General features: G+C 37.8%; 1 protein-coding gene across 1 annotated transcript in view; it reads left to right on the top strand.

The window, feature by feature from the left end:
- Positions 1-1418: 1418 nt before the first annotated feature.
- Positions 1419-17436, top strand: part of disp3 (dispatched RND transporter family member 3) — a gene marked incomplete at its 5' end in the record, with an annotated part of 40034 nt that continues 24016 nt past the window's right edge. Inside the window, 8 exons of the mRNA XM_081348832.1 lie at positions 1419-2385; positions 3131-3350; positions 4553-4689; positions 11984-12118; positions 12206-12366; positions 13725-13864; positions 15077-15165; positions 16250-16414. Of these exons, the coding sequence (XP_081204958.1) occupies positions 1419-2385; positions 3131-3350; positions 4553-4689; positions 11984-12118; positions 12206-12366; positions 13725-13864; positions 15077-15165; positions 16250-16414 (2014 nt within the window). The remainder of the gene's footprint in view (positions 2386-3130; positions 3351-4552; positions 4690-11983; positions 12119-12205; positions 12367-13724; positions 13865-15076; positions 15166-16249; positions 16415-17436) is intronic.

The following is a 17436-nucleotide window of genomic DNA, read 5'->3' as shown; positions in this document are numbered from 1 at the left end:
TAAATTCTTATTTCACAGTGTAAATGCTGTTTGTGTTGTCACTTACGGCATGATTCCTGTTTCATGTTCCTCTGTCTTGGATTCTTATGTTGATATGTAGTTTTTTGTTCTCATGGTTCCTGAGCTTTACTTCTTGTGCTTATCCATGATTTCTTAGGTCCTGGTATGTTTCCATAGTAACCCTCATTAATCTCCACAGCTACTAATCACTTTCACCTGTTTCTTGTTGCAGCCCTTGTTACCTTGTGTTTCCCATGTTCTTTGTCTGATGTTGTCCTTTATGAATGTTATGTGTGTATGTTTGTTTCAGTTCTGTTTCTGCCCATGTATGGAATATTCCGTTACTGCCTGGATTTACTGTTGTTGTGTTTGTTTAAATAAGTATTTCTGCTGCACTTGGATCCAACTGTCACGTTTCTGAAAAAGCAGCGTTACACTTTATAAATGTAAAGTCACAACAAAGGGCCTCAGCAAACTTCCAAGTGTCAAGATGACTTAAAAGTATTTAAATTAGTAAATTATTATACATTTATTTTTATAAAATCTCACTCTAAATTAAAATGCTAACAAAATAGATACAATCAAGGTGTGGAATGAATGTAACTATTGCAGTTCTCTTCTGGAATCACAAAAGGAATCGTGGTTAATTTAATATGTCAATACTCACAGTTTCAGTTAATAGATTTTTTTAAGCTTTGTCATAATTACAGAAGAAATACCAAAAATATCTATGGTGGGGGAGGGGTTATGAATTTTTTTTTGCTTTCGAATCCACTGCATTAGCAAATAAATTTCAGTAAGGCATCTGTACTTAGATATTTTCTCAAAACTAACCTCACTATTTACAATAACTGTGTCAAGGTGATTCTTAGTGGATGCATTTATTATTTTACAGGAATTAGATTTTTTTTTTCACAGTATACTGACTAAAGGGGGAGGAAGGTTTAAATATGCAATGCAAAACAACTTTGAATCCTCCCAAAAAGATTCCTGCACATACACCCTTATAGGTTTCACAAGGCTCCCCTGCTATGAAATCTCCTCACAATTCGATGAGAAGAATATATTATCGCACACTCGCACACATCTGAGTTCAGCATCTAATACCAGAGGCCAAACCATCTGCCAGTCTGATCGCTGGCCTGTGAGACTCGGTTCACTGCTTCCTCATTTCCATTCACCACTCACTACCCAGAGGCCAAAACCTTACACTATTACACTTACAGAATGACAGATTTCACGGCTTTGTCCTTGTCTTAGCAGTGGCCATCTGAAAATAACCTGGCATTCTCTTATCAATGCCACGTAAATCAAGTGCACTTTATCGCAGTATTCACCTGTCCAGGCACAAGCCGGAGCACACACAAGGCCCAAAGGCGTTAATGTTAGTGTTTTGTGTCTTTGTTGTAGAGCCTGCCATGGATTCGGAAGATGAACCCTTGTTGCTCCAAGGTACCTGGAACCTAAGCGAGTTTGAGGAGCAAGAAGAAGATGAGGAGGAGGAGGGAGAAGAAGGAACAGAACGGGAAAATGGAGACGAGCAGGTCTGTAAGGGGTTGTGGTGGGCTTTGGGCTGGGTGTATACGCAGCCCTGGGCCAGCGGGCTGGTTCTGGCAGTGGGATTTCTGGTACCCTTCACCCTCTCAGCTTATATGTTCCTTCACTGTGAACCATTAGACATTGACCTTTCCTACAGCGCATTCGAGGTCAGGAGTCATGCCTCTGCAGAACGTTTTGACTCTCTCGCAATTGCCCTGAAAAGTCAGTTGGGGTCTTGGGACAGGCACAGGCGTGATGCAGATGGATTTGACTTTGAAGCCAATGCTCTGAGGGACCTTTTGTTGCTCATGGTAAACAGAAAAGGGAAGGACGTCTCTGCAATGGCGAATGTCACAGAACCTGCTGAGACTGAGACAGGGGTACACAATGACACCAGACAGTTTGGAAATGAGAAAAACAACAAGATGAAAGAGGAAAAGGCAGACTCGACAAACCCTAAGATAGCGGCACTCAATTCCAGTGATGCTGAAGATCACAGGAAACCAGACTCACCCTTAATGAGGAAGCGAAGATTTTCAGGCTACTCCTACCTCCAGACCCAGGCCCTCTGGAGGATAGAGCTAGTTTTTGTGGCCCAGGGTGACCAGGATAACAACATTTTCACCCCCGAACGCCTTCACACCATACACCACGTGGAGAGACTTCTAATGCAGCACCCTCAGTTTCAACAGTTCTGCTGGAAGCCACTGGAGGCGTTGCGAGACTTGCCCCTGGGACCTTCCTTCTGCTCTCCTCCAAGCTCCCTCCTGTCCTACCTCTTTCCCAGTGAGCGTGCAGGGAAGATCTACTATGATGGAATGGGCCCTGATCTAGCAGATATACATGGTGAGTTGTTTGGGGGAGGCAAACTATCCCACTCTCTACTAATGATTCAGTAATCCTCAGTAAATAAAATTTGAATAGAGAAAGAGTGTAAAATGAAGCTCATTTATAGCAAATAAGCTCAGCTAAACTCTGTAAAACAGCAGTATGTTTTATTTGATTAACTGTTCTCATAGTCTCCAAGTTGGCCATTAGCTGCTTCCAGTTTGTTTAGATCAGGGGTGGCCAATCCTGTTTCTGGAGAGTTCAGATCCAACCCTGATCCAACACACCTGTCTGTAATTATCAAGCTCCTGAATATCTTAATTAGCTGCTTCAGATGTGTTGGATCAGGGTTGGAGCTGAATCTCCAGGAACAGGATTGGGCACCCCTGATTTAGTTGGTGAAGATCCGGCTGAGCTGATAGACCATCTTGGACCAGCAAAATATACATGGGATGGCCTGGTTTTCCAGTTGGATTTGCCCTGGTTAACAGATATCAGGGGTGTCCAATCCTGCTCCTGGAGGGCCAGTGTGAGTTTCTAGTGATCCTCAAGATCTTGATTAGCTAGTTTAGGTGCGTTTAATTAGAGTTGGAGTTAAACTTTGCAGATAAATGTCCAGGAGAAGAACTCCCCTGACATATATTGTAAAAAGTAACAACAAATAGAGGCTGTATGATGTTCAAGGCCTCTTTCACAATCATAACAACCAGTACCTGAAATGTTTTTCATAAAACTCCCTGATTGTAGTGTCCTCTATTCTCAGGTGCCCTGAGCTTGGCGATCACCCATCCACAGTTTTACTGGTATGTGGATGAGACACTCTCACCAGAAAAGCTTCAGTCCTCTCTTCTTCGCAGTGAGATCCATTTTGGAGCTCCTCTTCAATCTTTCTACTCTCTTCAAGACAGACCTTTAGAACAGAGACGTCTCTTCAGAGAATTTGTGGTGCAGTATGCAAACATCCTTTCACAACAATCCACCAGGTGGGTGTTGAGATTGCAGTTGGTGTTGGTATTAGTTACGTAAACAAGAAAGCTTTTTGTTTATTTGTCTGGTCTAAAACCATGTATGCTTAAATGCAAATTCAATTTAACAAGCATGCAAACCAGAGGATTCATCAAAAGATTCATTATGGCTTGTTTTGCATTAAATATGGTCATTGAAAATGTGCAGAATTAACTTTATAAATCCCAGTTAGCAGAAGCTTTTTTTTCCCACCCTGTGTTCTCCCATACAGAGCTTATCTTTTTTTAAATTATTATTAATAGCCTCATCTGCATATAATTTTCATATGCATATTGCCATTGAGACATTTCCAAACTTCCTTAAATATATAATTACCAAAGAAGCAAGTCATTTAGGGACTTGTTTTCAGATAATATATCTTGAGTTTAATTTCTCACGCCACTGGGATTTTACTTGTTTAAAGCATAAACCAAAAATACATTTTGCAGTTTGGATTCCCTTTTGATAATTTTTCTGCATAATGTTGTTTATTAAATACATTTCTGTAATTCCATCAACTTACAAAGACGATCTCAGTGGCACGATGGTGATGAATCATGGCTCACTCCTCCCGCTCTTCTGTGTGGCAGCTGGAAAGACTGTTCACTTTACTAATGCAAAACTAATGAGTTATATATAAATGATTAAACACAAAATGGGAGTCTATTAAGCTACTAAGTATTCCTTAGTGTCAAAGACAGAAGTCAGTTAGTCAGCCGTTTCGATTTTGGTTGTAGCAATTTTTGCAAGGATGATCACCAAACAACGCCAGTTATGAATCTCAGACAATGACCAAAAGCTTTATTACATCTGCAAAACAACCCTATTATACTCACTGCTGTCAAGTGAAAGTATGCAGATGCTCTTCAAATGACAATCATTACTGCTGGGATGACAATGGTAGGAACTAAGCCTAGAAATGAGCCAATGGCCAGACACAAAATAGACATTCATTGTATCTCTGATACAGTAATAACTCCTTTAAGAGCCCCTCGATGTAATTAAGATTACCTTTATCCATCTGCTAATGTGCCCCATTTTCTCTCTCATCCACCTCTTTTGGTCCCTCTCTTGTTACATATTGTCTGATGTCAAACATAACCCATTCTCATCTTGACTACCCTCTCCTCTCATCCAATTTTCTGTTTATTTTTTTTTATTTTTTTTATTCTCTCTCTAGTAAAGTGAAGGTGTTGTACGGGGGTACAGAGTTATTTGATGATGAGGTGCGAAAGACCTTCCACAGTGACATGTTGCTGGCTTTGTTCAGTGGAGGATGCATTACTGTCCTTGTGTATGTTCTAACCTCATTTTCTGGTAAGACACTCAACAAGCATTCTAATCAAATAAACCTAAAAATACCATGCATTACAGGGGTTTTAGCCCACTTAAGGTCGTTGTTGTTCAGTCAACACAGATTAGAGATGCCTATGTTCATTATATAATTGCTTTTACAATCCAATACACAGTTTTATCAAGTAATTAATTAATTCACAGTTAGTTAACAGTTAACATTAAGCTGCTTTCAGTTATAAACTGTACAAAAACAGTATGTAATGCTGCTTGATGTTGCAAACTGGAATTTCTTGTTTTTATTTTAATTTATTATTGTAATCATAAACACACTCTTTTGTAGTGCAAATAGTTTTACTGTTTATTGCACTTTGTTCTTTATCTAGTAATTGACCTAGTGCTAATGAATCATACACACATTCATACTATATAGAATGTATTTTTTAACCGCCGCAAAATAAGCAGCTTGACACACCTACTCAGAGAGTATGCGATTTCAGATGCAGCCACTGTTTGTGAGTGAGTCATTGAATTATTCACCTAACAATTTGTACAAGCAGACTGATCAATTCAGCAAGGAAACACCACTTTGGGCCCTATTTTAATGATCTGAAATGCAAGTATCAAACGCGAAACGCAAGTAACTTTGTGGGCGGATCTCGGCGGGATAAATGACTCTTGTGCCTGACGCAAATCTAAAATGGGTTGGTCTGAAGTCGCTACATTACTCATACACTGTAAAAACTAAAGGAGCCTCAAGTATCCTGTTGGATACTCAAGGAACTTCAAAATGTAATTTTGGTGCCTCAAAGCTCTTTTTCCTATAGTAGGGTTACTGGAGGAGCATTGACAATCTTTGAGGTTCTTGCTGGAACTTATGGGATCCTTTAAGCACTTTGTATTTACTTCAGAGGTTCTGGAGTCACCTTTTCATTACCATGAGACCTCGAAGTGCTTTGGGGGAAAATAGAGGAACTTGAATGCGATAAAAGGGTTATTGGAAGATCTTTTAACATTTAAGTGGTTCCTGGAAGATCTCTTATGTTAAAGCCAGCATCTGGAGGAACCCAATGGTTCAGTGAGGCCCGAATTAGATTATTATTCTATTATTATTATTATTATCCTATTATTATTATTATTATTATTATAGGCTACTTAAGTTTGATTCAGTATACATACCCAGGTGAAAAAGACGTACTATTAAATGTATTAAAAATGTACTTGAGTGTGTTTTTAGTAGACCTACAATACAAATATAGCCTACTTTAATGCATTTTTATTATTATTATTATTAGGCAAGTTTGATTCAGTATACATACCCAGGTGAAAAAGACGTACTATTAAATGTATTAAAAATGTACTTGAGTGTGTTTTTAGTAGACCTACAATACAAATATAGCCTACTTTAATGCATTTTTATTATTATTATTATTAGGCAAGTTTGATTCAGTATACATACCCAGGTGAAAAAGATGTACTATTAAATGTATTAAAAATGTACTTGAGTGTGTTTTTAGTAGACCTACAATACAAATATACTTTAATGCATTTTTAATACATTTAACAGTAACTATAGTCTTTTTCACTTGGGTAGCTTACATATATTTAGTATAGGCCTATTTTATTAAGTCATTTAAACCTTAAACAACAACACTAAATAATAATAATATTATATAAAGAAGAAGAAGCAGGAGGAGAAAAGTATTATTCTGTCACGAAACTGCTGCTATTCCTCCGCTGTCGTCGCTTCAGTGATGCTCGCGCGCAACAAAGCTCAGCTGATCGTCATCAGGAAAGTAACGGCTCCTCTCATCAAAGCTTCCGCCGTTTATTCGACTCTCCATTGCAAGGTTTGTAAACTCGCCAAATAAATATAAATACAGAGTCTACTCACTATATATTTAAACACACATATATATAAACTAAATTTATTATACATTACTACGTTTTTACAGTGTTTACCACTCGTTTATTGCACAGTATCTGGTATGAAGGTTTTAGCCGCGATGCTAACTACGTTGATCTAATGAACAAATGGAAATGATTGACTTATTGTCTTAGATTGATTTAGTCATTCAATTCAACATATTTTGTACAACTGTGTCTTCAAATTGCTGATATAGCCTAACTAATTTAGAAAATTCTCTGATTCTTGGCGTTTGTTATGAATAACAAAAACAGGTTATAGTTTGGTCTGGTTTTGTTTAGCCTAACTTTACTTACTACAGGTGCCCTCATTCTCTCAAATACCATTTTAAAGCCATTTACTGGTCAATAAATATTATGTTGTGAATAATCAGCTTTGTTCTTTTGTTTCCCCAGAACAACCATTACATTTCTAAAATAATCTGAACATTTCAGTGGCAACATTGAATTACAGTAAGTACCTGCACCACATGCAAGTACTTTATTACTATGAACTTTCTCTGTGTGAAATTGTATTGTTTGACTGTGTACTTGTGTTTTTTAATCAGTTACTCTCTGAAAATCTTTTCTCATGATCTCAAATCTCATACATGTTAGTCAGAAAAATAATATCACAGGTTTGATTCACAAAAATGCTATAGACATTTTAACTCTGAATTATAACTTCAAGTTTAGTCTTTTTCGACAAAAAAAATAAATAAATAGGAAAAAGCAATTAGGCTTCAGAAGACTTGCAACACAACCCATAACACATGAGTTGTGAACTCATTGATTATTTTTAGGATCTTTTCTGGGACATTTTTGGAGCTTAACCATTTTTACATAAATTGTTGCATTGAATTGAACTAGACAAGTGTGCATAAGAATGGTTTCATGAATGATTTACACATTTGTTTTCTTCTTGTGTTTCATGCAGTGAAACTGAATGGTGACTGGGGTTGCATTATGCCTGAGATCTGCTTTTGGGTTCCACAGACAGAAAGTCAAACAGGTTTGGAACGTCACAAGGCTGAGGAAATTATTTAAATTTCACAACTATCACTTTAATAACATTACTAACAGTAAATTTGGACCATCCACCAGAAAAGAGGAAAAACAAACGGAAAACGATGCTGTACCTTTTCACTTTTCTAACTCATTAAGTACCTCACACCAACTTGGTCCCATAGTGACATTTTTGACCACAAACGAAATTGCTGATCGTGTGAATTCATATTGAAATGACTGAATTCACCAGTGAACATTCACAGAACAACAGATCATTTTACTGCACCTTAAATCTGTTTCGGGTCGAAGCATCTACTTCTACTTCCTCTATCTTGTTTCATGAGAATACTCAACAACCATTTATGAACACTGTTGATTCAAGTCACACATTTAAGCTTTTCAAAAGCCATAGTGTACATTACAGTCTCCAGTCTAACGGCATCCCAGGCTTAAACATTTTATGATTCAAAATAGCTGAATAACTAACAATCTGAGATTTCAGTATAGAGATAAAGGTTACAGCACAATGAGTGTATATTAGCGCTGTTGTTTGTTTTTGGCATCTGATAGAGCTTTTGGACTTGGAAACAGTGATGTCAGACTAACCATCGGACTGAAACACAAATGTTTTAAAGTTAAGTATGATGGACATTTTTAATTAGTTCAAATGTATTTTTTTACATTGATTTATTTAGTGGAACATATGTGTTTCCATGCATTTTGTTGAGATGTCTTTTCTTGTTTATCTATTGTACATGGTTGATTATTCATGTTGCTTATGTATTATACTATTTTTTTGTGTAGTCATTGATATTAATCTGTAGTTAGCTTTTTTCCCCATGTGCATGGAAGTGTATGTATAAAAATGAATATCAAATATGTAATAAACAATTCTTATTTTGTATTTGGTTCAATTTGTTTATTATAATAGAAGTCAAAGGTAACCATAGTAACAACATGAAATTAAATATAAAAAAAAAAATGAAATTTGGTTCCTGGAGGCACCCAAAGTGGTTCCACACAGAGCCTAATATAAGAGTTCCTCAGGAAACCTGTGTGGTTCCTCAGAGAACTGCCCCTTTTTAAAGGGTGCCTAGAGGATCTACAGACGGTTCCGCCGGTGTGGCGAAGTGAAGAACCCCAAAAGGTTCCTCCAGGCACCTTTTATTTTTACAGTGTAGGTGTGGTTTGGGCGTAACATGAAATAAACCAATCAGAGCGTCATCTCACATTCCCTTTAAGAGGAGGCGCGCTTGTTCCATGGCGGATTGCTATTATAACGGCGAATTTGCCAGACGCACACCAGGAGCGGTTCACAGCCGAGGAGGCCGACGTTCTTGTCAGGGCCGTAAAACACAGAGAAGTGACATTGCATGGGGATGGAGAAACACACACAAATTAGCTTTGGTTAATCATGTGTATAATAATAATGGTTAATGTGTAAGCTAGATTTATGCCTATTTTTTCACATCTTCATGGACACCACAATGATTTCCCTCATGTGGAATATTTTTCCTTGTAATTATGTATGATTTGCAAAAATGTGAACTGCTGCGTGTAGATGAGAGAAGCAAAGTGTATGCACATTGTGCACACGCTACATTATGGCCAAGCATGCGCCCTTAAAATAGCATCTGAATAACGCTCCACTGACTTTAGACTAGGTTTTTCCTGGTCAGTGGCGGAATTGTTTTCTGAAACTGCAAAATAGCACCAGGGAACGTTTGCGCCAGAACACACCTCCTCTTTTTGCTACACCTCCCCCGGGAGCGCAAGTTCATTCCCTAATTTACCGACGTGCGTCTGTGGAGGGAAAAGTCCGCTGTGCGTTGGGTGCAAAATAGGAATGATACATGCGTCGGTGTACAAAGTCAATTGCGCTGGGTGCAAGAATAGGTCCTGCTTTTGACATCTGTGGAACTATTGTCCTTTGCAGAGCAAACAGATAAAGTATCTGGCGATATTGTGTCTAAAATCAATGTAAGTTACACAACCTCATATATATTGAACAGTTTAAAACTATAAATGTAGCGTCACTCTCGCAATTGTGCTGTTTGGTTTGAATAATGCTTCATGACTTGAACTGATCGTGATTGAATTCTTAAAAACAAAATTGAGATATGTATAGTATATAATTTTAAGTTGTGTTTTGTAAAAAACATAAATTAGTAGGCTACATGCTATAAAAATTGTTAATTGTTAGTTCATGGTGACAAATGTATTAATCATGTTAACAAATTGAGTCTTATTGTAAAGTGCAAATGAATCTAGACAGTGTTTCAGTCTTGCTAAAATATTGTTAAAGATATGATGCAAGCCTTGATTTAGCCTTGTTTTTATGACTTGTGTTTTGTCATCTATAAATGGCCTCAGTATGCTTTGTGTCAACATTTGTGTCAACAGAAGAGCTGCAAATGATTTCTGAAATGAAATCTGACTGATGCCTTGAACCTACACAAACTACCCACACATTTTGCAGTATGACTTAATAAGCAGTAAACATGTATTTCAGCTATGAGTCTATTAAAAGCACAAGAGGATGCAGACTTGAAGGTGTACTATCTGTGACTTTAGTTGTTGGGCAATTAATCAAGTAAATCTTATTGATTTGGCCGTCTCACAGCTCCACAGCTGGTTTTCTCGGTATATTCAGGTCGTTATACTATTTTTGTCAGGACATTCCTAAAATGAGGCTTATTTTCTCACAGCTGCTGCACCAACAACCGTCTGGATAATGGAAAAGGGAACACCACTTTTCCATTTGACATTTTTATAAAAACCTTAATGACGCTTTTTCACGTTATGTAACTTGACCTTTGTGCTTTATCTGTATATCATATAACCTTCCCTAAATGTGTCTGCTGCACTTGCAATGTGCTACCTTGTTTGAGAAACAATAGAGAGCTCTCGAACGCTGTCGTTCCACTCAGCTTGCACACCAGTTTGTGACTGTTTGTTACAAAACCTTCAGCACTCTCTGTACGCCACAGCACTTTCAGTTAATTCAGGGATAAAAGCTTGAAACCACAGAAAACAGCTCCTAGTGCGGTAAAGCATGTGGGCCAAAAATATCTTGGCAGTTTTGCGATTGCTAATGGTAAATTCAAAACGTTGGTTTGTAAGAGTGTCAGATATTTTGAATTTGACATTAAGGTCTTGGTGAATTCAAAAAGACCTGTCAAGAGGTGCATGTGTTGGAAAAATTAGCTTGAAGTATTGATGCTAAGTTTACGTAGTTCTTACAGTTCAAAGCAATTGTTGCTACATTGCTGTTTTTTACAGCAGTTTATTGTGCATGCAGCCCTTCATTTTAGTGAAACGCCTAATTTGGATAGTTGATTTAAATAAACTAATCCAAAAGAAAAGGTTTGTTGATTATTTTGAGTCTGTGCAGCATTTGTAGCAAGATTGTTTAGTAGCTAAACAAAATTTAGTAAAATGTGCTGTTCATTACCTTTTTTTTTTTATTACACCATTGAAATGTGGTGTCAGTGTAAGATTTTTTTTCCCTCTAAATACATTTTTCACCCTCATGTTGTTCCAATAAGACTTTCGTTCATCTTCAAAACACAAATGAAAATATTTTACTGATATCTGAGCGATTTCTGTCCCTCCATTGACAGTTCACGCAACTACCACTTTGACGCTTCAAAAAAGTTCATAAAGAGATTTTTAAAAACAAATCAATATGAATTGAGTGGTTTAGTCCAAATTTTCACTTTATACGATGAACAGATTTAATTTAGGCTTTTATTCACATATAAACATTCATCAACTCACAAGTTAGTTATGGTAAACGGAGGCTCAAGCATGTTCGCTTGACGTGAAAGAACCAATGAGGTTCATTCTCGCGTTATCTTCATTTGTGTTCCGAAGATGAACGAAAGTCGTACGGGTTTGAAACGACATGAGTAATTAATGACAGTTTTTTAATTTTTGGGTGAACTATCCCTTAAATACTTTCATTCAGGAAGGAAACATTAAATTGATCTAATCAAATATCTGTTTTAAATAAATGCTCTTCTCTTTCCGCATTAAACAACATTTATCTGTTCATCAAAGAATCCTGAAAAAATGTATCTCGGTTTCCACAAAAACTGCTGCACAACTGATTTCAACATTGATAATAATCAGAAATATTTCTTGAACAGCAAATCATCATATTAGAATGATTTCTGAAGGATCATGTGACACTGAAGACTGGAGTAATGATGCTGAAAATTCATATTCATATTCAAATTAATAAATACTCTTCATATTACCCATGCAATGATTAAATTACATACTGTATATTTTAAAAGAAAATGCGCTTGTAAATTAACAAATGATCACTGTGCTTGAACACTAAAAGTCTCAAGTGTTTTGATTTGGCATTATGCATCATATCCATTTTGTTTCTCCTCAGTGTTTCTGACGTTCTTTGGCTTGGCCAGTATTGGTCTGAGCTGTCTCGTGGCGCTCTTCTTGTATCATGTGGCGTTTGGAGTGAAATACCTCGGCATTCTCAACGGAGTGGCAGCCTTCGTCATCATCGGCATCGGTCAGAGTAATAAAAACCCATGAGCTTTCCACATTATAAATAAACATGTTCTTTGGTCTTACTGTCTTCCTCTGTCTTTCCTTCTAGGTGTGGATGATGTGTTTGTGTTCATAAGTACCTTCAGACAGTCAGCCCACCTGACTTGTTCAAAGCAGCGTATGATCTACACAGTAAAGACAGCCGGCAGAGCGACGTTCCTCACGTCCTTCACGACGGCAGCAGCGTATGCTGCAAACACCTTCTCACAGGTGCAGTCAGCGGAGCAGGATAAACACGGCCAGAAAATCAATTGTCGAAACAAAGATGTGCTAACATTTAGACCATTAAGACCACATTTACATTACATTTTGTAGTTCACTTACAATGCTAGTTAAGGTTTCCTGCACCCAAAACAGTTGTATTTTAGTTTTTCTAAACCGTTTTCCAATTCTTTGGTGCAATTAAACAAGCTGTTTTTGCTGCTATACCTTTAAAATCTCTATATTATGATTGGCTAACCTCATACTAACGTAATTCATGCTTATCAGAGTTGGTTGCTTAAATGCCCCCTGAAATCAAATTTTTAGTTTTTTAGCTTTTGGTATGAATATGTTAGCCTTAAGGTTATGAATAAGCTGGTGTGTTCCAAATCAATGACAAAATTCGCAAAACTTACAGTCTCTCACTTCCGCTAAGATGGATCATGGATTTTTATGACATCATGCGGACTTCTGTCCAATCAAATGCTCTCTAGAATGTAAAGCATCCCGCTCCCTTTGCTATAAATACCACCAGGCCAAAGCGACCGTTGATACGTCACTGTGCAAAATGGGTTGGAGATGCGTGTTCAGTTGCTCAAACCCTCGAGTTTTATTCCATTTTCCAACTGTACGTTGGTTAAGAATGAAATGTCTATAATTTTTTCACACCTCTATTATTGATCAAACGTATCATCAGCGCTCGGATTCGCTTCCATGGTGCTGTCAAGTACAACTTGTAGTCTGTGAGGTAAACTAAACGCTATTGGCTATTTGAAAAGGGGGAGGAGCCATTCAATATGTCCTGCCTTAGCTTCCTGTTTCAGTGGAAATTGTCGATGTGCTCATGGCCGTGACATCAGTACCCGGAAGATTTTTACTAGGACCGTCAATTTTAGACAATAACGTAATACAATTAATTACAACGAAAAGTAACACAATATAAAGAGTAATGCTTTAATCATGACCTGTGACCCTTACATTCTGTATTATCAAAACAAGTTTAAGCTTTAAGTGGTGTGATTAAATGAGCCAAAGTTCTGAGTGAACTTGCGGATTCGTACATGACCTCCTACTGTGAAGCTCAGGTTTTAACATCAATCAAAAAATAAACACAACTGATGTAATAAGCAGAAAGAACATGTAGAGCAGAAAGTCAAACCTTTCTTAATTTTTAAAGAGATATTTTTATTCACAGTAGCTTTTTTACCCATGGGGCTTTTATGTTTCTGTCACCATCTCATGTTTATTCAGTAGCGTATTGACGTAATGAGAATCCCGCCGGTTAATTTATTTTAAAACATGCAAAGGGAAAAAAAATCTGCCAACACCTGACGTGTGACCTTTATCTGTTTTGCATGCGTCATTAGATCCCAGCGGTTCATGACTTCGGTCTGTTCATGTCTCTCATTGTGAGCTGCTGCTGGCTTTGGGTGTCCATTCTCATGCCTGCTGCCCTTTGCATCTGGACCCAGTGTGGAGCTACCAATGGCAACCCCTGTCCCAAATGGTAGAGTTTTTATGTCTTTCCAAATGTCTTTACGAGAAATGTGCATGTTTTTTCTTTGAATTTTACAACTTTTATCACATAAATCATTCATTAAAGGTACAATTGCTTGTGGAATACTAAAGAAGATTTTAAGAAATGTCCATACAATGGAAGTCAATGGTGACCAAAACAGTTTGGTTACCAAAATTCTTCAAAAATATATTTTATGTTCCGCAGAAGAAAGAAAGACATTAAGGTCTGGAATGAAATGAGGATGAAAAAAATCATTTTTTGGATGAATTATGCCTTTAAAATCATAGTTCACCAAGAAATGCAAATTCTGTCATTATTAACATTATGTTGTTCCAAATCATGACTTTCTTTCTTCTGCAAAACACACACTTTTTTAAATTTTAATGTGCTGGCCACTCTTTTCCATGCAATTTCAGTACATTTAAGTGCCCAATTAGGCTATTTTAAACGTTTAGTTTCAGAGGTCTCCTACAATAGGTTTACATGCATCCAAGTTCAAAAAACACATTAATTTTCTCATAATATACATTGTAGCTTCACATCTTTTGTCACAGTATCTGAAACAGTTTGACAAGAGAATACATTTTCTCTAAGCCCCTCCTTTCCGAGAGCCTACTCTACATTGATTGGTCAGACGTCCTAGTCTGTTGTGATTGGTCGACCACTTATAGTGTGTTTCGGAAACCAATTGCTCATTAACCATATCTGAATTTCAGCTCCGGATCTTCCTTGATACACTGAACAGTAACCTCATCCTTTAGAAGTGCATCAAAGTGGATTTGCAGTGCAGAAAACAGTGTCTTCTCGACATAAACAACATGAACCAAACTCGAAACGTTATTTTTAGTTGAATCTTTTTAAATAATTAGTTGACCCAGTTCACAAAACAGGTCTGAATGATTTGTTCATGATACAGACTGCTCCAGTTCTCAAGCTAAATTCACTGACAGAGTGATCCACTGACAGCTTACTGGAGGAAAAGATTATTGGTGAATAACATTTTTGGTGAATGGACACTTTTATGGTTCTTTAACATTGTTTTTGAAGACTGAAAACTTCAGTCCCCATTCATTGCAACTGCATGGAAAAGAGCGAAACAAAGGCATACTGATTTGGAATGACACGAGAGTGAGTAAGTGATGACATATGGGATTTTTGGGTGAATTGTCCCTTTAACACTGAGATTGTTAAACCTAACAGGTGGACCACACTAACTAAACTGTCCGCCAGCCCTAGTCCCCTCTCAGATGATGATGATGTTGCTCTAATAACTGTAGAACTGGAACCAGGTAAGGATTACTTTATTTTGATAAAAGATTACAAATACAATTTCTTATTTGGAATAATGTACACCAATTAATCAGTTACTATAAGACCAGGAATGTGAAGTAAGGAGGTAAATAGGGTCTATTTTAATTGTCTGTTTATTTTAAAGGGGTCATGACATGCATGTTTTTTATCACTTGAATGTCATGGTTCACTTATAATATTGATAACGTTTTGCACAAATAAAATAAAATAAATAAATAAATAAATATATTTATATACATATATATATATGCAGAAAAAACAATTATTTTCAACCTTTATTCTGAGACTGTCTGAAATGATTCGTTTTTAAGGGGCGGCTCCTTTAAGTCAGTAAATGGCCACTTATGATTGGCTAATGTCGCTACATAGGAAACAGCATCAATGGCCACTCAATACTGCACGTGATTTAGTGTTTAGAAACATTATCCATAAAAAAAAACATAATTTACCCACAAAGCATCAATCATTTACATATGGTTTGAGATGCAGCTGCTGTCAGATCAGTCGGCTGCTTCGTCTGTCAACAAAAGTTTCTTTGCGACTCTCCATTACACTGTCCCTCATTTACAAAACAAAATGCTCCGAACAAACATATAATCCTCCAATGCATTCTGGGACGCCATTAAAATACAGAACTTATTTCCGACACTGGGGTCCTTCTGAAGTCTGTACAGAGACGCAAATGGGCTGTTGAAGCTGGATGTGTCAAAGCAAACGTTATTTTACTCTTCCATTTGTCCTGTTGTCAATAGACTCAAGTGTGTTGAGCATGTCAGAAACTGAACTCTCATCTGTGTGCTGTAGACAGCGTCAGTGATTATAATGGGTTTATTTGCTTTTGAGACGTCTCGGGAAATGTCTGCCAATAAGCGACTACACGGCAGGTTTGCTTTGTTTATAAGGACATTTTAAGCTATGAAACTTGCAGGATGTTTTAATGGTACAAAGACCACTTATATGTCAAAAGATCAAGGCAAATTTGATTTCTCATGACATGACCCCTTTAAGATGAAAACCTTGGTGCATTATCTCAAATTGTAGGATGTCTTGATTTCTGTCCAGGTGTGTATGAGTCTGAATCGGATGCTGCCCTGCTGTCGCTCTCTGTAGAAGCTCCTTTGTCCGTGTCCTCTGAGGGCAGCGTGGGAGTTGTCAGTGCACACCTTCAGAGGCTCCTGAGACAATGGGTGGCAGAACCTGTCGTCGACAAACGGAAAACTATCATAGGTCAGTAACATTTGTGATAATTAGGAACATTTGTGGATCCCTCGAAAGACATGATGTGCTTTCACAATACTCACATTAGTTAAGCATCTTTACTCATTTGCTCTCAGGAGCAGACAATGCACTCACAGACTGTTCTGTTCTGTACGGTCTGATGTACGACACGCACAAAACTGCCAAGAGCTGGCAGGAACCTTGCACTCTGATTGGCTGGTTAATATGCTACTTTCTGAAGTTGTGATGCACAGGCTTTTATCAGTCTTCCTGAACCCAAAGTATTGTACAATTAAGTAAGGGTTAATGCCCGACGAGGTGTCCATTGTCAGGAATTAATGGATGACAGCGAGGCGTGAACCGGTTGCCTCTGCCGAAGTCCATTAATACCTGACAATGGACACCTCGAAGGGCATTAACCCGCTTATACCATGGTCACTTGCCAAATAACACATTTTTAAAACATTAGTTTATATTTTAATTAGTTTTACAATTGAAATCTAACGTTTTTACAAACAATAACTTGGTTTCCCTGGTTACGCCTGACGGTTTATTTACTAGTGGCGCTTTTCCACTGCATGGTACGGCTCGGTACGGTTCGACTCGGCGCGGAACGGTTCGGCTCGCTTCGCTTTTCCACTGCGTGGTACGACTCGACTCGGTACGGCACGGTTCGGTTCGCTTTAGCTCGGTTGCTTTTCCACTGCAGTTAGTACCGCTTCAAAGTGGGTGGGACTGATCGTTATAGTTGCCGTCTCTACTGCCATGACATCATTATATTAAATGCAAATTTTTTATTCCGTGTTTCCCCATCCGCTCCTCGGCAACCAACGAGAGGAACGTCTGCACCTCGTCCACTGACCACGATTCAGCCATTTCTTTTTTTGAAGTTTATACTCTTTTTTTTAAAACAGGTGCTACAGCGTTGGCTGTTGTCTACTGGCTATTTAAATCTAGCGAGTTTAGTGTCTCGTGTCGTAATTACAATGACGCTGGTAGAGATGATTCTGTCTGACCAATCAGTGATCTGC

Source organism: Scardinius erythrophthalmus (genome assembly GCF_964197995.2).
Source record: "Scardinius erythrophthalmus genome assembly, chromosome: 20".
NCBI classification, from domain to species: Eukaryota; Metazoa; Chordata; class Actinopteri; order Cypriniformes; family Leuciscidae; genus Scardinius; species Scardinius erythrophthalmus.
The sequence above is the reverse complement of the archived record's forward strand: the minus strand, read 5'-3'. Positions and strand labels throughout refer to the sequence as shown.